A 20,844-nucleotide genomic window follows, 5' to 3' on the forward strand; every position below is an offset into this window, starting at 1 on the left:
TTCACTACTAGATGAGTTCAACACCTTTCCCCTGATATTTGCTAATTTGTTTGAATGAAACATTTTATCTCTAGGTGTTCATCAGAATGTACCACAGCATTCGTTTCCTACATGGGGTGAAGTAGGAATAGGTAGTCTGTCATAGCCATGCTGCCCCTGGTAACAGCTGTCTGAGATAGCTGTCCTGGTGCAGTCTGCTAACTCTGCTGGGTGCTGAGTCAGAACATCATTTCAGCTTTGCTCAGCCCTTGTTAAAATACTTTCTTCAAAGGTTTCCCTCTTCCTAATGGTCTGTATTCTTTCTGCTGAATAGAAAGCTTTTTGCCTTAGTACACTGTCAGGAAGTGATTGATAGCATTGAAAATGAAGCAAAATCGGGTTTTGTGTAAGGTTGGATGTGAGCCGCGCATCACCGAAGCTTGGTTAGAGTGGCATATTTTTAACTGCATGTTGTACTTAGGAGGAACCTGAGCCCTGAGGCTCTCTGGTGCAGAATTAATCACACTTAAACCAGTACCACAATTGTTTTGATCTTGGTTCAGGTTTTTAGTTGTATGAAACATTCTTTTAATTGGTTTAAAATGTGTTAATTCTGTGTATTTGTTTGTTCAGATAGTGTCTCAGATTTCCTGCTTGGGAATCTAGTAAGCTTTTGATGATAGTGAGGTAAATTTTGCCATTGCAAAATAAAAGCTGAGAACTTTGTGGATCTGCCAAGTATTGTGCTCTGCTAATTATTTATTGCAATGTTGTTTTTAGAAGGCGCAGATGAAGAGCAAAGACAACAGAATTAAGCTGATGAATGAAATTCTCAACGGGATTAAAGTTCTGAAACTTTATGCTTGGGAATTAGCCTTCAGAGAGAAGGTATTAGAGATCAGGCAGAAAGAGCTCAAAGTCCTAAAAAAATCTGCTTACCTCGCTGCGATGGCTACCTTCACTTGGGTTTGTGCTCCTTTTTTGGTAAGTGAAACAAATCTGTAGGTCCGTTCTCCTGTTTGGGATCATGCTTTCCAAAGCAGTACTTGAGAACTTGTTTTTGTTCTGTAATGAATGGAAAAGTAGGAATACTTCCACAGTTCCCTATGAAAAGGCTCTTTTGTTTTCTTTGGATATTAGTGAGATCCATGTTGAATGTATCTTAAGAGTTAATGACTGAATTATTTAAAACTAAAAACTATTTTTTCCCCTGTTCCTTCTACCTTTGCTGGTATTCTCGAGGGACCTAAGATTAAAAGCACTGTCAGATTAAGAAGAAATTACTAATGTGCACAGTGCCATCCAGGTGGTAGTTGTGCTCAACAATAAAGAAAAAGTTCCCTTGTTTCAGTATGTTTCTGAAAGCAGCAGATCCTTGGATAAGAGTCCTAAATCTAATGGAACATTATACGCCAAGTGTGCCTCTGGCCTGGGTTCTCCCCACATCTATTTAAGAACAATGTGGAGAGGTAAAGCCATTGCATAGCCCGGGATTGCTTTAAATTCCTATTTACAAAAAAAAAATATTCTTGATATGTGAAACATCTCCACTGTGTTTGTGGCTAGCTTACATTCAAACTAATAAAAGAGAGAGAAGGGTGAGATCACATCAAAGTTGCTTCAAACCCTATTAGAACAGTGGGCCAGGGCTCTTGTATGCAGAAGCAAATAGAGGCCATGACTACATTAGGATAAAATATGTGCTGTTCCAGCTGAAGGTGTTTAAGCGTACTTTCCAGTCTCAGATTCCTTCCCTGCAAATATTATGTAGTGTTTACATTATGCTCAGGGCATGATGAAAGGCAGAAGAAGCAGTGCCCTGGATAGGAAATATCAGCAGCATTCTTAACCGAATGCTTTTCTAAAAGAAGTCTGAGATGGTTTTAATATAAATACATTATTAAATGAAGTTTCTAAATAAAACCATGCATGTGGACTCCTTAATGCTGTTATTCAGAGTCTGAGATGAATTCCCCTAATGAGTAGCTCTGTTTCAGTGCACATTGTGTATGTTGCGAAGGTCCTGAACCTTAGAGGGTTTGCCACTGGGACAGAATTGGTACAGCCCGAAGTGTAAGACTGCTGTTTAACATGCAGTTTTCCAGATTTTTATTCTTTAGTATATATTCCTCTAAACTTCTGATTAGAGAATTATGCAGGTGCCTATTTGAAAGCACTTTTGATGTGCAGAATACTTTCTTCTACTCCTTCTCCTGTTTCAATGGCAGGACGCGTTGTTTAGTAATGGTGTCAGGGAGGTATTCGCTGTGCAGTATCTCCTGTGCTGCTGTCTGTACTGATAAGGGTGTATTTCAGACAAATTGTTGGTAACACAAGAGTGCAGGCATGCTGCTTCGGAAGTTATTCTTTGGAGCCTGTCTTGTTTTCGATCTCTCTGGGAGGGCTTTCTCCCTGGGATATGTGTGTCCGAACTAAGGATTGTACAAACAAGCTACTGTACCAGACACAGCTGAGTCAGCCGCCGTAAGAAGAACAATACATGGCTTCACAGCAGTCAGATTTTAAACATAAATAAGAATGTCTTAAGTGGATGCTGTACTTAGGTGAGACTCCTCTGCAGGCATTTGAGCTAATGGCCTCAAGTCTTGAGGGAGAGGGTCACTAGTAGTTAGCCAACCCATGTTTTCTTGCCTTGTTTTCTTGTTGTGTCAATATGTGTGAAAGAGTTGTTCCTATTACCTACTGAAGTATGGGTGTTCTTACCGTTGAAGAAATGGCTGTGAAGGGAATTGATCTGCAAGTGAAAATTCCCTGTGATAGGGAGGGGTTGTGCTGTTTTTCTTTGGCTTAACTTAGTTTACTTTAGTTTTATTATAACTTAATCAACATCCTATTAAAGAATGTAAATAACTGTATAAAATTATTTTTGTACCTTATGATTGATGAAAGCAGGGATTCAATGTCATTTTTTTGTTCAGCAAAGATCTTAAACTTTTCTGTTGTGAACTGTCTAGGTAGTGTAAGGCTTCATCTTTATAATGCAGTAACATTTAAAGTTTCTTAGAATATTTGCCCAGGATAAAGAGGGCAGTACACTTTGCAATCTGGGGTTGTGGTAGTCCCTACAAAATATAAAATGAGGTAGCATTGGGTTATTTTTTAGTATATATGTGTTATTGATCCTAGTGTCTGGTACAAAGGGGAGTGACTTCTTTGTGAATGAGAAGAAACAAAGCTAGCAATTGTTCCTTTCCTTCCCTTCTGCAGGGTGACCACAAGTATTAGGCCATTTGTGGCTTCACCCTTGCTATGTGAAGAAAGTGAACACATGGCACCTTCTCAGAAGTTTTCCAAGAGGCACCATCAACTTCTTTTTTACAACAATACATTAAAATCAAATGTTTGTTTTGCAAAAAGTGTTACCAGGAACAAGGAATTTATCAGAGCATTGCTCTTTCTTTGTTTTGCAAATCTCTGATTCTGGTTGTCAGACTGTTTCTTGAGTTATGGCTTAAAAAAAAGTAACCCTTGTTGTAACCATTACACATTGTGTTTCAGGTTGCCTTGTCCACATTTGCTGTGTATGTCAAAATAGACAAGAACAACGTCTTGGATGCTCAGAAGGCATTTGTATCCCTAGCTTTATTCAACATCCTCAGGTTTCCACTGAACATGCTTCCTATGGTTATCAGCAGCATAGTAGAAGTAAGATTTCAGTTATTAACAAGTTTTTCTGTGCAGAAATAGTCATTGGGTGGAAAGATTACATTTCTGTGCTTAGAGAAAGTCCTCTGGTGAAAGTCAGTAACCACAGTAAAGGAGCTTTGCATTTCTTGTGTATTGAATGCTATAAAAGCAAAATTCTCAATCCCAGGTACAGTAGACGAGTGTTCCTGAAACCAGTCATATTTCTTGGGGTCTGGGAAATGCAAGCTTAATGCCTGTCCAAGAAAAAATACCATGGTTTTAAGGAGGGATGTGTAAAAATGATGAAATGTATACATGGTGTAAAACACCACTCTTAACTCTAATGAACAGAATATAAGAGTTTTGCATCTCTTTCCTATGTAGGCCAGTGTGTCCTTGAAGCGCCTTCGGGTGTTTCTGTCACATGAAGAGTTAGATCCAGACAGCATAATCAGGGGTCCCACCACAGACGGTGAGTTTCAGTATTGTTGGAAAAGAGTTTGTGCAGGTTCTGGGTGGCTCCGTAGCATTTCTTCTGCTTTTCTGTAACAAATGTACTGTATCTTGCTGGATTTCACTGATTTCAGCCAGAAAGCAAAAAGGGGGCGGGGAGGTTGTAAAATTGAGTTATATAGAATTTCTACCACCTACTGAAGTGTAATTTCTCTCCTCTCACCAGCTTCCGTCCAAACTACAGAATAAATGACTTGTTGGACAGTTTCAAGTGTACCCATTTGAAAGTTAAGAGGATGAGAATTAACACTGTCCCCAAACCCACCACTCTTGAGAAAAGCAATTGTATAACACTTCAGCACCTTCAAAGAGAAAGGATAAGTCCCAGTTCTGGCAAATGCCTCCACTTTATTCTGTGCAGAGAGCATTACTCTGCGCTGTACTGCATCTAGTACTGCTGCTGTGGTTATTATATAGGGCTGTTGGAGAGAGATGACTGTGAAGGCAGGCTTACTGAAAAGCCAACACCCTTTTGTCTTGCAAGACAAACCTTGATTTAACTATGTTGGTCACTTCTAAACATTTTTTTTTCCTTCCTTATTACAAAGATAGTGAAATCCCCAGTCCTCCCTCTCATGTGGTTAGCTGACCTATGTATGACTTCAGACACTTGGTTTTCCTGTAAGCAGTCATCTGATGTATTTTTTTTTTTCCCCATTTTCCTTCTGGGAATATCTCCTCCCCTTTCTCAGGTGATAACCAGTACTATACCTCACTCACAAATCTTTAGATTAGGGTTTAATGGAGTTTTAAAATAAACTTTGTCCATGGTGGGTTGTACTTGTATTGATTCAAACTTATGTCTAGCCTAAGTATTTCTTGCCTTCTGGACCCTCTGGACTCACTCTAAGTGGGGAAAAAATTGTCCAGAGAGGTCATGGATGAACGCTCCCTGGAAGTGTTCAAGGCCAGGTTGGATGGGACTTTGAGCAACCTATCTAGCAAAATGTATCCCTGTCCATTGGCAGGGTGGCTGGAACTAGATGATCTTCAAAAGTCCATTCCAACCTAAATCGTTCTGACTCCCTCAACACTGATTTTGGTCAAAGTTATTTTATTTGGTAGTTTGACTTCTTTTCCCCTATTCTTGTGGTAATTCAGTTTTCCACGTAGAAGTAGCAGTTGAGCTGATGTTCTCCTTGAAGCACAAGTCAGGTCGAGGCTGCTTTATTTCTTGAACTGACTTTGAAGTACTGCAGCAGAGTTGCTGGGTAAAGGAGGAGATGGCTGAATTAGTCAGCATCTTACAGCTGGCATTTGTGTACTTCCTGGTTACTAAAGATGTGTAACTTCAGACTCTCTGCTGAGGTTAGACTTACCATTCTTATGCTTATTATTTTGCTTCGACTGACAGAACACAAGCTTCTGGTAAGCAGCAGGTTATTGTTCTGCTACAAAGGTAGCTTTAAACTTCTATTTCTCTGTACTTAGATTTACTTCTGTGGCATGATTCAGAGCATACAGTTTAGTTGCTTGCTTTGACACTTATGTAAATATAATTTTTCTGTTCATCAGCTGAAGGAAGTATTATTGTAAAGAATGCAACATTTAGCTGGTCCAGAAATGATCCTCCTTCACTGAATAGGTAAGAATTGGTACTCTTTGTTCTACTCTGTAGTTGTGCTGAATCATAGATTATCTGTATTTAAATTAGAAAGTCTATATGCAGAAGAGTTTTTTTTCCTTAAAAGAACAGGAAAACAAATAACATCTGGTTATTTATATTTAAATGTTATGTATGTGTGTTTATATATATATATATATATATATAAATAAATAAAATATACTGTATTTTAACCAGGGGCTTCATGAATTAGAGGAGTTTGCAATGTTGAGTTTGAAATGCAGATGGGAGTAGCAAGAGGTATGATGGGAGGAGAGAAAGCTTTAGAGATTTCAAGCTCTTGCTACAGGCTGCAGATGGGATGAGCTCCATCTAGAGGATGCAATTATATTGTCCCCTCGTAATTATCCCCAGCCTCTTATCTTTTTGCACTATGTCCTCAGAGACTACCTTTAAAAATCCTGTTCTCTCTGAACTGTAGCAATCCTTGATTCCTTTGCTGGAGAAAACCAGTGAAGAACATTGTACATAGTATGACTACCAAAGTAACTGGGGTGATAGAGCTACCAGCCCTGTCTTCCCAGTGCTCCACTCCCTTCCTTCGTTTTTGGCTGATCTTGGGTTTTAAATTGCATGTTCTTTAGGGCAAGGATGCTATTTGGGGAACATGCATTTGTATTTACATTTCTGCTTACAGAAAATTTAAGAGAAATATTGGAAGTGACTATTTTTTTTTTTTTTGTTGACTGATTACATATCAGGATGCTATGTCCTAAGTATAGGAAGAGCTATGTACTTTCTGAAAGAAAGGTTTGCATTTTCAAGTGGTTTAAGTTCATGTGCTGTGTCAGCGTTTGCAGTGGGTGTTCACATTGCATCTGGCTTTATATGGGCTGGTCAATGGATTGTTTAACTACTGGGGTGTGCCAGCAAGCAAGGCTGAATTACGTGCACTTTATTTTCAGCATCAACTTCGCTGTTCCTGAAGGCTCCCTGATAGCTGTTGTTGGTCAAGTTGGCTGTGGAAAGTCTTCATTGCTGTCTGCATTACTGGGGGAGATGGACAAAAAGGAAGGCTATGTGGTTGTCAAGGTGTGATGTGTCTGAATAATTGTTCTGCTACTTGTGGGTGTTGCCGAAGGGATTCTAGACTTGCAAATGATGTGAAGAGGGGAAGAGAGCCTTTCAAATGAATGCACTTATAGCCTGATTTCCTAGCAGCTATGTTTATGCCATACTCTACATTCTCTCTGTTAAGAGTTGATCCAACAAACTCTAAATCTGCCAGTTTCAGATGTAGCCAAATATCTAGAATGATAGAAGTCTCAAAGATGAATATTCTGTTGAGTCTTGCTGGCAGCCAGGTATGGGGAAGAGACCCTATTACACATACTCCAGCATGAGGAGGAGCAGTATTAATTCATATCTTCTTAGACATCAGAGAGTTGTTGGGTAGGGTTACAAACATGGGAAAAGCTGCTGTTTGAGAGCAAAACAAATAAATCTTACATTAAAAAAATACACATTTGGTCATCTCCAAAATTGCTCTGGAAAAACTAAAGTGAGTGAGAAATAAATCACTATTTATCAGTGCAGACAGAGAAGGCCGAACCATTCTTCAAAGCAAAATACTTCGCAGCAGCTGAGTCTCTTCCTTTGAAGTGACTTCTTTTCTATAAGAACAACTTCCCCTGCTTTCAGTAGAGATCTCTTGGCAGGGACGCCATTGTTAATCTCTTCTGCATTCCGGATTAAATTGTTTTACAGTGAACAGAATTTATAACTGTATGAAAGAACAAAGCTATAATAACTTTTGACATTCAATAATTGTGTAAATATTCTCTAAACAAATATTTCCTCAAGTCTGTTAGAGAATCATGTTTTATTTGAAGTCTCTTCTTTTCCACCAATACACTTTGTTACGTTTGCATGTAGAGGAGATTACAAAAATATGTTGGAGGAGGCACCAGCCCAAGAGCACACACTTTGCCTATGTGGTTCCATAATGACATAGGCAATTTGTGAATTAATGAGGACTCCAGTCTCACAAAGCCCTGCTGTGCTTTGACTTCATGTGCAGGCTTTTAGTCTAAAGTACCGAGTAAGGATTTTCTTTTTTTTCCTTGCAGGGCTCAGTAGCCTATGTTCCTCAGCAAGCCTGGGTCCAAAATGCGACTCTGAAAGATAATATTATTTTTGGGAGGGAGATGAATGAGAGCCGGTACAAGCGTGTGATTGAGGCTTGTGCACTTCTGCCTGATATAGAGATTCTTCCTACGGGAGACAGAACAGAAATCGGAGAAAAGGTATTTAAGTACCTGCTCTACCACAACAGTACTATTGCCTGTAGATAAGGCCTTGTGACTTCTGTTCTACTTTCTCTTAAAGTTGTGTTGAATTGAAAGCATTCAGAATAGAAATCCTCTAGAGTAACAGGAAAATTTGAACGGTGTCTTTTGTCTTTAATACTCAAAGGGGAGGAAACTTTTTCTCAATTACAAAAGTAAAAGCACCTTACAATGCATGTTTTTAAAAAGCTCTGAGTTGTCGTGGTCATAGAGCATAAAAATATATATAAACAGGAAGAGAAGAATCTTCTGAACACTTCAAGTGAGGTGGGATTTTTGTTTGTTTTTTTGTTTTGTGTCTTTGTTGTTGTTTTTAAATGAAGCAATACCCAAAGTGGCCCTTGGTTGCACAAGTGTGTGCAGTGTGGGATTTAGAAACTTGCTAAATGATTTAGTGCTCTAAATCAATTTAGTGTGTGAGCAGGACCAGGTGTCCCTAAACACGTGGCCAGCAGCCTGTATTTGTATGTAACCTGCTTGGCATTCTGCTAAGCTGATGCTCTCCAGAGGACAGGAAGGGATATGTGCTGTGCCTGCTGACTGGTTCTCAATGGGGTATAGCTGCATACTGACAGCCCCAGGTCCAGAGTGAGGCAAGAGAGCAGCTTTTATTTTCCTTACAGGAAACTTGGGTGGTCAGCAGGCCAACCAAATTGTAAGCTGCTCTTAGAGGTTTTTTTTGGTAAGATCAGAGGCAGCCCTGCAGAAATATAACTGAGAAGAAAAGCAGCCTCAGAATGTACAGAATTAGGTGTGTCTGGTCTGGGTTAATTCCTTGCAAGACTAGTAAAAGTTTTTTTTTTTTTTTTTTTTTACTAGTCCCTCATTGACAGCAGTAACTTATAGACGTGCTCCTTTCTAAGAGGGGATTTTAACTGTAATTGTTCATGCTACGTTAGTAAATAGTTTGTGATGCAGATCTGTTTGAGGCAATGGTGAAATTTCTCTGATTTGCATAAATCTCCCATGAATTCTGTCTTCCACAAACTACAGTACGGCATCTCTCTTTAGCTGTAAATAAAGGATCTTACTGTCTTGTTTCTCCAGGGTGTCAATTTGTCTGGAGGACAGAAACAGAGAGTCAGTCTTGCTCGGGCAGTTTACTGTAACGCAGATGTCTATTTATTTGATGATCCTCTATCAGCTGTTGATGCGCATGTTGGGAAACATATTTTTGAAAAAGTTATTGGACCAAAAGGAATCCTGAAAAATAAAGTACGTAATAATATAACAACTAGTCTCTGGGAAATGATTTGTTTTTCTTTGCTAAGTTCAAATGATTCCAACTCTGTCAAGTTTCATCTTCAGACTTTGGTTTTAAACATCAGAAAAATGAAAAGATTCTCCTGACTTTTTTTTTAAGGACTTTTATTACGAGAACAGTGTTATTATATAATATGCTTTGGTTTCTCTAATCAAAATTAAATGAAGGAGAAGTCAAAAGACAAGAGCAGTCATTTTTCTTAAAAATGCTCCATGTGAGTCCATAGTTATTACTGTATTGTGCCCAGAATTCAAGCTGCGAGAACAGAAGTTTAACCATTGTATTTACCAGTTTGAGACACTAGAAAATTTTTTTTTTCTTTTACTATTTAGACACGGGTTTTGGTAACCCATGCAGTCAACTATCTGCCCCAAATGGATACAATTCTGGTAATGAGTGATGGAGAAATCTCTGAGATGGGCTCTTACCAAGAGCTGCTGAAGCAAGATGGAGCTTTTGCAGAGTTTCTTCGTACGTACGCGAATGCTGAACAAAGCATGGAGAACAGCGGTAAGCTTGCAAATAAATCCTCTTTTGGATAAGCTGATAAGTGGCATGTTAAGGGAGTCATGGTAAAGGGAAAACACTGATTGTACTGGTTGTGGAAGGAAAGTTAAAGGAAGCTGCTATTTCTTGTGATAAACCTATAGAAATCTATAGATTTAGGTGTTTCTTGAGGGCTTTGAAGGTTGTGAGGTGAAATGCACATTCTTAAATGTGGAGCAGTTCTGTAGTGAAAATGTTGTTGTAGCAAAATTAAAGTGGTTGTGAGGTCAAGTAAGAGTCGGCAGGGGTTTATACACATTTCCCTCTGCTTCTTTATGCAGAGAATTGCTTTGGGGATGGGGAGGAGGAAGAAGCAGCTCATTTTTTTTTGCTGACACCCCTGACTCTTGCTTCTGCTTTTCAAATAGCTGTAAAGCTGTACTGGGGTAGGATTTTTTTTTTTCTCCTGCAGATAGGTGTGGATTTTAATAGAGGAACCTAGCTGCCTTCAGCTTGTTCTCTTCAGTGGCTTGCCTGTGGTGGTTTTGTGGTATCTTCCACATATGAATGTGGAAGTATGAAGAGTGTTTGCAAGGGTGCTTGTACGGTGCTGTCTGGGGTGAAGTTGTTGGTACGTGCTTGAGGCCAGTTTGCTAACAAATACCTGTTGCTGAATGCTGAAGAGCAGGCTTTCCAGAAAGAGATTGAACCCACTTTTCACCTTCTTCCTTTTGGAAAACCCTTGGTTCCTACCCATTCTCTAGAGGGGAAAGCAGTGGCAATTTTTAAGCGTACTCCTCAAATGCCTGCCACAGGAGAAAACAGAAGTGGTGCCATATTTAGCTGCCCAATGGAGCTGCAAAGCACTGAAGAGGTGATGGATGGCTGCCTTTTGCAAGGAGCTGCTCTAGATGGTGGTGTAAAAGTGCACACTGGGAGGGCTGTGATGGTCTGCTTTATTCTCTGCGGCTGTGTCCTCTTCCATTCAGGCTGGCAACACAGACTGCACTTGGAGGCTGTGAATGAGCAGTCTGTCTCCTGGATGTGCAGGGCAGCATCTTCTCCTGGCTTCCTCGCACACATTCTGCTCCCCAACAGGGGGTTTGATGTGAGGGTGATGTGTTGAGCTCAAGGTCAGGATGCCCTGCTGTAGGCTAGCCTTCATCTCGGAAAGGTCACTTGGTATGTGTCAGATGTCACTTCACAAGTTGGGATGCTGGTTTGGGTGGGCGCTGTCTGTGAGCAGCAATTACTGTTCTATGGCTGGGGTATCCCACTGTGAGGAGTATTGTGGGAAGAGATTTTGGAAGCAAAATCCGGCTGCTGCTGCTCAGGGACTGGCTGGGCATCAGTTGGCTGGTGTGAGCAATTGCATTGTGCATTGCTTGTTTTGTTCACTTTTTTTCTTTCTTACTAAGTTGTTTTTATCTCAACCCCTGAGTTCTTGTAATTTTACTTTTTTTCTTCTTTTTCCCAATTCTCTCCTTCATCCCACCGCAGAGGCGGGGGGTGAGCAAACTGTGGTGCTTAGCTGCATGCTGGGTTAAGCCACAACAGTTTGCCTCCTTTAATAGCCTTGTTCTTTTAGCCTCTTTTACTCCTCTTTCCAAGTACGTGGTAGTTGTTGAAGTTTTTACATTCAACTAAGTTACTTTCCTTTCCCATTTCAACACCCAATCTTCTCTTGGAAAGTGAGCCAGTGCTTTATCTTCTGCTATGCTTGTCTGCAGTTGTCTAACACAAGGCACTTCAGTATGACCCTGGTGATTCAGAAAGAATTGTCGTATCACAGCAAACTTATTTCTCAGTTTTGGTTGAGTGATCTTCTGCCAATGGTAAAAAGTGAAAAATAGGGGCGTTATTTGTCTGGCTCACAGGGGTAATATTTATCAGATGTGTAAGAGACTGCAAAATATTATTAAAAAACACGGTTTGTTGGATAAATGTAGAACAAGCTGTGATGGGAGCCAGTCTGAGCTAGCTGGAGGGGAGCTGCATGCGTGCTTTAAAGAGAGGGGGACTCTACAAGATCACAGGAGGCTGCCTCTGACGCTACATGTTGGCAGCCTCAAAACACTATGCTGGCGCACAACAGAAAACTATGGGTTGGTGCTTTCTGGCAGGAATACATCCTGCTTCCTGCAAGGCTGGGGAAAACCTTTTCTTCTCCCAGGCCTCTGGGTTTGGGCTGTGAGCCTTCTCCATGTTACCTTCCAGCTCTTTTCTCCCTTGGGGATTCCTGAGGATTACCTGCTTCTCTTCCATCCTCAGCTTCAGTGTTTTTTCTGTGCATGGGAGAACGCTCGCTCCAGAAAGCTGCCCCGACCCTAGTCTGCAGGATGGCTGGGTAGGTGAGCTGCCCCTTCTTCCCCCTTGATGCAGAAGGCAATGGCAGCAGCAGGGGGTGCAGCGTGGAGCACTGCTGCTTTCACCTGTGAATAAGTGAAATGGGTGCCTTGCTGTGTCTACAGAGAGTAATCTTCTCCAAAGCAACTGGAACTACCTGTAAATGTATCCTACCAGTTTGCACAAAAAAAGCACATAAATTCATCTTGCTTTTAGCAGTTGTTCCCTTCTCTGGATTTAGTGTGGCCAACTTGGTGATGCCAGTGCTATTCTTGGCAGTGTGGGTTGTGTGGAGTCGTAGCGTGCCCCTGCCCGCTGTGAGCACACCTGTCCCTTCCAGGCTGGCAGCTCTTCCTGCAAAACAGGAAAAGCAAATGGGTGCTTTAGGACTACCTGTCTTATGACCATCCATCCCCTGGCTCCCATACAAACTGAAATAGTGGATGCAGCCTTTTGTTTTAAGGAGCGCAGGGATAGGGATTTTGCTGTGTTTTCCAGATGGCTTCACCATAAACTTCAGTTTGTTCTTGCAAAGCCTGGAGTTATTTTTAACATGTTTGTGGGGAGTAAAAGTGGTAAAACTTACCAGAACCAGACCACAAGTTTGAAATATTTTTAAGAGTGGTTCACCTTCGGTCTTAACTACAGTGCCTGAAAGATGAAGTGTGCAGCACAATTAAATCTAAATCTGTTTTGCAATCTGTGGGCTGTACTTGATAGAGAGCAATGTGGGTTTAGGCTGTCTCCCCAGCGTTTGGCTCTGTGACTCTCAGCTCAGTTTTTATATCAGGATTGTCAGTACAACAGGCTGACTTGGCTTCGGTGTGGAGAGAAAGGGGAGTAAAAGTACTCTGAGAACTGTAAGGGTCTGGCCTGTAGGGTTTAGTTTAATATTGTACAGGTCTTGTATATTTCAAAAGGAGCTTTTTTGATCTGTCACTTGTAGGCATTCAATTTGAATGTCTTTTTTTCTCCCCCTTAAATTTTATGGACTCGATTCTCCAAAATCCGGCTGTTGTCTAGCAAAAAGTTGAAATCTGATTAGTGGAAAACATAGTATGGTACAGGAGTCGGATTCACAGAGTCCTGCTTGACTTCTGTAAAAATGTCTGTTTTTCTTCCTTACTGCTGCAATTGAGAAATAACGTATAAAGTGCTAAGTTTGAAAAGAAGATAGCTTCTTTGTACAATATTTTTGTATTACAAACGAAGTAGTAGCATGTGTTTCATAATATAAATGGCCACTTTTGCATTATGGGCTGGGGTTTAGCATTAGCAAAGGAAAGCATTATGCCTTTGTGATCAATACTGTCTCCCAGTAAAGCCCAGCACACCTGTATTTTGGGGCTGTGCCTCTTTCTAACAGCGTAAAGCTGAGTTGGGCTCAACAGCACTACAATTGGTAGTTAGGATAGCTTGTCCCAGTGCCCTTCGGTAGGGCTAGGTGCTTCTCTCCTTTTTGACTGCTTCTCTCTGTTTTGACTCCATGGAAGGCAAGAGCTAAATAGTGAGAAGTTCCAAATGTTGGGGAGTCTGGACCCCAGTGGTCATTTGGGAAGCACCTGCCTGGCTCAGGAAATAACCTCCTTTCCTCTTAAATTCATCTTCTAGCAAAATGCAGCTTTTCTCTCTCGTAAGGTAAAAGCTTTGCAGTCTCCAGATGGCAGAAGAAAATACTGATTCAAGATGAGCGCTGGTAGGGTACCAAGAAGCTTGGAAGAGGGAAGTATCTCACTGGTCCTTACTAATCTGCCCATGCGGGGTGGCGATTGGTTACTACACAGTAGGTGGGACTAGTAGGTGGGACTAAGGAAGTCTTTGCTGCCACGGTTCTCCCCTCATGGCAGTTCTGTGCCTAAAGCAAGACAATAGCAGAACACTTTCTACCCCACATTAGCATGTATCTTGAAGGAAGTTTTGTGATCTGACACTTGAAGCCATATGGTGGATTTTTTTTTTTTTCCTCAAGGTTTCCTTTTTTGTTTTAATACAAGGGGTGGGATTAAAAGGAGATCCATTTCAGTAAATTTGATCCTTCCTTGGGCTTCTGTATGTCTTTGTGGTTTAGGTCATGCTACTTTTATGCATTTGTGCTTGTAAAGGTTGAAAACTGGTTGTGTGTGTCCTGGAAAAAGTTAATTGTTATGCTTTTAGACTCCAATCCTTCATTAGAAGGAACGATTCAACCTCTGGAGACAGGTAACTACTTTTTTGCCATGGGTTTTTACTAGTGCTTGTGGTGGAGCAACGCAAGTAGCTGTACTTTACAAAAGAGATTGAGTCATTATTAGAGCTTGAGCTACATAACATAAGGCATTGGCTTGGGTTGCATGTTGCTCGTTTCTATGCTACTACAATAACTGGAGCGTCAGCTTGTAGATAACTCACGTCAGCAGTGAATCTTGATCTTACTTTCATGAGGAAGCTTTGAATAACCTTTAAAGGTGCATCTCCCCCTCTGGATTTAGGAGTGTAGTGAGCGTACTCAGAGAGGGAGCACTCAAGATTGATCCCTGGAGGTTCCTTTTGTTCTCGTATGGGTATTCACACCCTATCACTGTTCCCTATATACCTGTTATATCTTAGGTGCATGTGCCAGATTTACTATGGCAATCTTTAGTACTTTCCTCTCAGAAGAGGTAAATGCAGTATAAGCACGAAACCCTTTGCAGCCTACAAGAGGGAATCAAATGTAAGAGCTGTTGTTAAAGGAGGAAGGTTTACTTGTGGTTTTGCTTTGTTCACATGGGTTTAGAGCTCCAGTGACACTGGAATGCTTGCTGTTTCCATATGGGAGCCCTTCAAAAGAAAATGTATAGAGTGCTTCAAATAACAAACAGTCTCGTATTTGTTTGGGCTTATTCATATAATTAAAAATAAGAACTAAGTCATTGAAGCTTTCACTTTTTGTCATTGTTTCTGCTCCTTTTTTTCTGCTTCTGGATCACACTGAACAGTTTAGCTTTGGGTTATTGGAATAGTGAACCAATGCTCAGTTGACAGGCACAGGAAGGAACAGGTTTAAGTTCGAGCAGCCCCTACTTGATGTATTGATGAACAGTTTTATGCATATATTTTGCTTTTATATAAAAAACGTGAACATTTAGAATTTGAAGTTATGCTAATTTTCCTGCATATCTCTTTAATGGGTGCAGGTGAGATTTTCTTTGTCCGCATAGATTATGTGTAGACTCTTAAATGAAAAATTCCTTTTGTTAGAAATTCTGAATTAACTTCCGTACATGATAATAGAGTTTCACATAATTGACAGTATTTTTTTAGGGATCAAAGTCATTTGTGTTAGGAAAAAGACGACGTAACTCAAACCTAGGAATTTTGCTCATGGCAGTGTATTACACTGAACTAAATTTCTAAGAGAAAGCTTAATAATTCAAGGTGAAAGGTTTTGTGAAGTGTATTAGGCAATTCGATCTATGTTCTACAGCTTGTTACAAATGGGATGAAAAACCTTTTTTTTCTTAAGTGACATTCATAGAAACACCTCTGCCTAAACAAATCTGATTCCTATGGTTGCTTAAAAACAGGAGACTTCTGTACCTTGCTTCCTGCCTCATTTTGCAGGAAGGCTCGATGTTAATGTCACCTGCCATCTGTTCATATAGCTGCACTCCATTTGCTAGTGTCTTATTGTTTTGTGAAATGAAAATAGTTAACTGTATTAATGATGTGGTTTGCAAAACAGAAGATGGTTGGAGTGTTTTTTTTCCACCGTGAGTCATAGCATGACTTGGTATTGTGCGCTTTAACATCAAGTATGTTCTCATAATTATATTAAGTTGTTATTGCTGACCTACATTTGGTAGCAAAATAGAAAAACAAATATTCCTTGTCTTGTCAACTAATCCTGTTGGGGGTGGAACTACACTGATTTGCTCATCTAATGAATTATCTGTTAGCATATGTAAATATTCAGTTGTGTTCTCCCCATTGTTTGTACTCTGGGACTGCACCTGGCATTTTCAATTGTAATTAAACCTTTATGTCTCTTCCTACCATTTTCATATTTACTTTACTTTCTTTTTTGTTTCCCCCCCCAGATGCAAATAGTCCATCTGGAAAGGAAGGAAAGCCTGTAGAAAACGGAGCGATTGTGAATGAAGCCCCTGGAAAGTTGATGCATAGGTGTGCAGTCTCTCTCTCTTTTTTTTTGATTTCCTGTCCTTTTACTCAGACGTGGACAAACAGTAAGTTGGTGTTTATAGTATTTGTGGGAGGAAAATCTATCATGCCACACACAGCAGCCTGAAAGAGGTGAGGCTGGTGCTGCTCCATGGCTCAAGGTCCAGCCAGTAGTGAGGCTGAAGATGCATTCCCAGCAAGCATACGCACAGAGAGCGCACACACATAGCATGGATATGCATGACAGGCCATGCAGATCAAACAATTAGAGCAACCACACAAAGAAAAGGGCACCAATGACCTCATCTAGCTCCTGTCTCTGGCTGAGCAGGATGGAGGTTCACAAGTAAGAATGTATTATATATATGTACAAGGTGGATCCCTCCAGCAGCTGAGCTCAAACAGTTTGCTTAGCAGTTGCTGCTGGATCCCAGCCATCCATCCATTTGCTGGCACCTGGGCACATAAACCCCTGAGGCTGCAGCCCCACTTGTGCTGCTGGTACAGGCTGTCTTGCATGTGTGTGTACAGGGCTGGCTAGAATGTCCATGGTCCCACAGCTGTGACCCCTTTTTGCTCCTCTGGGCTTGTGCAAATGGGCCTTTAATGGGCCAGTGATTCCTCTGGTGGCCCTGGGAGTCATTCAGAAGGTTGCTTTCCTGCCATTGTCTTCCTGAGCTCCTTTGTGAGTGTGCAGAGGAACGCCTACCATGTGACCTAACAGTATTAATTTATTGGAAGAAATATTTACCTACAGCTGCAATATACACGTGCTCCATTTTAGTACTTCAGAGTTTGCACTTGTGATTCTTGGTTGACCTTGAAGTTTCTAGTCTCAGCCAATTGCTGTGTACAGCTTGGTAAGCAGCTTGGTATCCCAGCTCCTGCACAGTGTGGCATTGACAATTGCTGTTGAAAAAGTCTTCCAGTTTTGGTTGTTCTGACCTCAGACAGGTCTTCATTCTTCCAAAACAGGCGCATATTGCAAGTCCACTTGTTGGAAGAAGTACTTAAATCTCAGGGCACTGTAAGCCCATTTGTTAGATATGCACTGAATTTGCACAGTTTGGCGTGGAAGGCAATTCAATTAACGCAGCCTGGAGTGGAACACCTTGGCATGGTTTTACCAGGTGTATAAAGTTAATCTAAAGACAAATACACTCCTTTCTCTTATCATGGTGACTTACTCTCAGGCTACTCAGCCTTCCATGTGCAGAAACAATTGCATTGTTATGAGATACCATGGATTTGGCTCACATAAAGTGACAAGTACTGTATTGGCTAGGCCACTTTTAGTAGTCTTTGCAAGGGTTTGACCACTGACAGGTAGCAAGTAGTGCTACGTGGGCCTTTACCCTGGCATAGTACAGCTGCTGTTACACTTCAGAGAGGCCCAAGGCAGTCACTGACAGTACCTTCCCAAAATCATTTCATAGCTGATGCCTTTTTCTTCTGGCACTCCAGAGGCGCCAGAAATCTGGAAGGTAGTAAGTGCCTGGGAGTAAAATTGCCTGTTTTGTTGCCTGTGGTGGTACAATTTTAGCATTTTAACAGCAGCACTGTTTATGATGATGTCGGTGTTCACCGTGGCGTTTTTCTTTCTGGAGTTTGATTGTTCAGCCAAGATTTATTTGACTGCCTAGCCAGTTAGCTTGTATCTGGAAATGAGTACTTGAGAAGTGAATGCTATCAGGGAGGATAAGGAGCGCGCGGTGAGGGGGGGACAGAAGCAATGGTAATCACTTTTCAGATGATGGCTGTTAGGAGATTATCACCAGACTAATGCAAGCTAGTGACTTGTAGCCATAGGCTGTTGAAGTCTATTATGAAGCAGACACCTGGCCTATATTTTCCAAGACTAAAAATTAGCATTTTTAACAGGCAGCTCAGCAACTCTTCAACATACAGCAGAGAGACTGGGAAGTCACAGCACCAGAGCAGCACAGCAGAGCTGCAGAAGCCACTTGCAGAAAAGAATTCCTGGAAATTGACGGAGGCTGACACAGCAAAGACCGGGAGGGTAAGGTCTTCTGTTCCCACTTCCTGCATCCTCTTTTGGTTTCAGAAAAGTCCACGTGAGGAAAAAAAAGCTTCTGAAGACCGTGTAGCTGGGGTGAGAAAGGGCTGAGAGGATTGTGGGACTCGCTGCTTGTTGTGCAGCACTTCATGAAAGTGTTGCTGTGTTCTCTGGTCCCAAAGCAGAGCCCCAGGTTTGCTTGCAGAAAGAATGTTGACATCAAAACTTCTGCTTAAGATGATGAGCCTAACCACATCAAAGCTTAAAAGAAATGGCAAACTTGCAGTTTGTTCTTTTAGAAAGAGGTTGCAAAGTTGTAACAAATTAGGTGACCTGGTGAAATTTATCCTTCAGTGTAAGGAGCTGGAATTGACTCAGCTGAATTTAAGCCAATTTTCCACTGTAGACACAAGTATCTAATCCTAGGATAACCCAGGGCTTTCTGAGAAACTGGAGAGTGTGGTTCCTGGGAAAATGGTAGTTATACCTCCTAGCAATGTTGCTGGAGTCCTGTTTTACAATAGGTCATAAAGTACAAGCCATATGAAGCAAGGGTTTAATTAAAGGCCGTATAATCTTGTGGTAAAAAGAGACAGACAAAATCTGGAACTCCCCAGTGAAGTTCTTGGCTCTGCCACAGATGCTCTGTGTTACTTCAAGCAGCGCTCTCCCTTTCCTTCCCTTGGAAGACAAGGGAAAGATGATGTGTGCCTGCCCTGGAGGGATACGGGGTTTGGCACATATCCACAGAACATCTTGCAACTTGTGTTCCAGGTCAGTGGCTTTCTAGCATGTAATTGTCATGTTTGTCTGGCTTGATGCAGGAATGCTAACTTTAAATAGTGGTTGAAGAAGAGGGAATTTGCTGGCTTTGAAACTTAATCTGCAAAATGAATATATGAAAAAAATATATATACACACATTTTTTTCCCCCCTTCTGTCTTCAGGTAAAGGCAACAGTATATTGGGACTACATGAAAGCTATTGGACTCTTTATCTCTTTTTTGAGCATTTTCCTCTTCATGTGTAACCATATAGCCTCCCTGGCTTCCAACTACTGGCTGAGTTTATGGACAGATGATCCCGTTATCAATGGAACACAGCAGTATACAAATGTCAGACTGGGAGTGTATGGAGCACTGGGAATTTCTCAAGGTTTGTCTGGTTTACCTATTGTAATATTAGCTGGTTCAGAATGTTTCTAATGCTCTTGGTGACCTTGTATCCCCAGAACTGCAGCAGCAGTTTACTAAGGACTGAGGTTTTATCTCATAGAAAGAGGAAAGCTTGTTAAAACTTCCAAAACCCAACAACAAGTACACTGACATATAAAACTATTTAGTCTATTTAGTTACTGAATTCGGTTTTCTTTCATTCATACAAAACAAGAACAAAAGCGGTTGCAAGGGCTGATAAGCTAGATGACAAAACATCTGATCTGAGAAATGGCCCTTTGGCCTGTCGAAAAACTGTGCTTGCCTGGCTTGCAGGGATGGTATGTCACAGGAGGCCTTAGCTGTGCTGCCTTGGCCTTGCCAAGCTGTGTAGGCTGGCGTTTTCTCTGATTGCAATACACACCACTTTTTTTAATGGAGAAAAATACTTCCATGAGAGAAATGTGCTATTTTCACTGAAAAAGTTTTTTAATTTCTTTAAGTAATCGTCAAGTCTAATGGTAATGAACTCCAATTCTCAGGATTATTGTACTAGGTATGTGCTAATTCTACGTGATGACAAAATGAAGGAAAATGTTTTGTGTGAGAGATGAGAGCAGTTAAAAACAAGTCTTCTGTTCCAGGTATTGCTGTATTTGGCTACTCGATGGTTGTGTCAATAGGGGGAATATTTGCTTCACGACACCTGCACCTTAACCTGCTGCACAATGTCCTCAGGTCTCCAATGAGTTTCTTTGAACGTACACCCAGTGGAAATCTGGTGAACCGTTTCTCTAAGGAGATAGATACCATTGACTCCACTATTCCACCAATCATCAAGATGTTCATGGGCTCAACGTTTAACGTCATTGGGGCTTGTATCATCATTTTACTGGCCACACCTATAGCTGCTGTCATTATTCCACCTCTGGGACTTGTCTACTTGTTTGTGCAGGTAGGGGCTTGGCCAAGGTCAGCTGGACCAGCAGTTACGTGTCCTCTTCTTAAGACAGTTCTGTCCTCACTCTGGAATAGGTCTGGTTTTAGTGTGTTTGACTTGTCATGCTTGACTGATTGCACTTTGCATAGCTTATTGATTAGCTGACTACAGCAGAGCATTTCCTTTTGTCGTCAAGTGCAGAGTGACTTCTGTGTGCAAGAGGTAATCCTTTAATACCTAAGCAGGCTTTATAAAATGCCATTAGATTTTGAGGTAAACTGCACATATCTTGTTGCTTAGAGCCCATATGTGGAAAATCTATGAACTTTTCTCAAGCTTTCTTCCAAATGAAAGAGTTGGGAAGACCTTTAGAAAATTATGTATGCTTTTCTGCTCATGTGCTTGTTTTGTCAGAAACTTGTTTACCAGTCGAGGGAAGCAACGG

The 20,844-nt window shown here is 41.1% G+C and overlaps 1 protein-coding gene across 3 annotated transcripts in view; it reads left to right on the forward strand.

Annotated features, from left to right (window-relative positions):
- Window positions 1-20,844, forward strand: part of ABCC1 (ATP binding cassette subfamily C member 1) — a 58,212-nt gene that overhangs the window by 28,096 nt on the left and 9,272 nt on the right. For all 3 annotated transcript variants that reach the window (XM_040574633.1, XM_040574632.1, XM_040574634.1), the window contains exons 12-23: window positions 760-963; window positions 3,499-3,645; window positions 4,012-4,099; window positions 5,656-5,725; window positions 6,670-6,796; window positions 7,834-8,010; window positions 9,100-9,267; window positions 9,649-9,826; window positions 16,207-16,291; window positions 18,170-18,308; window positions 19,253-19,460; window positions 20,104-20,414. In XM_040574633.1, the coding sequence (XP_040430567.1) occupies window positions 760-963; window positions 3,499-3,645; window positions 4,012-4,099; window positions 5,656-5,725; window positions 6,670-6,796; window positions 7,834-8,010; window positions 9,100-9,267; window positions 9,649-9,826; window positions 16,207-16,291; window positions 18,170-18,308; window positions 19,253-19,460; window positions 20,104-20,414 (1,902 nt within the window). The remainder of the gene's footprint in view (window positions 1-759; window positions 964-3,498; window positions 3,646-4,011; window positions 4,100-5,655; window positions 5,726-6,669; window positions 6,797-7,833; window positions 8,011-9,099; window positions 9,268-9,648; window positions 9,827-16,206; window positions 16,292-18,169; window positions 18,309-19,252; window positions 19,461-20,103; window positions 20,415-20,844) is intronic.

Source organism: Cygnus olor, chromosome 15 (genome assembly GCF_009769625.2).
Source record: "Cygnus olor isolate bCygOlo1 chromosome 15, bCygOlo1.pri.v2, whole genome shotgun sequence".
Lineage (NCBI taxonomy): Eukaryota > Metazoa > Chordata > Aves > Anseriformes > Anatidae > Cygnus > Cygnus olor.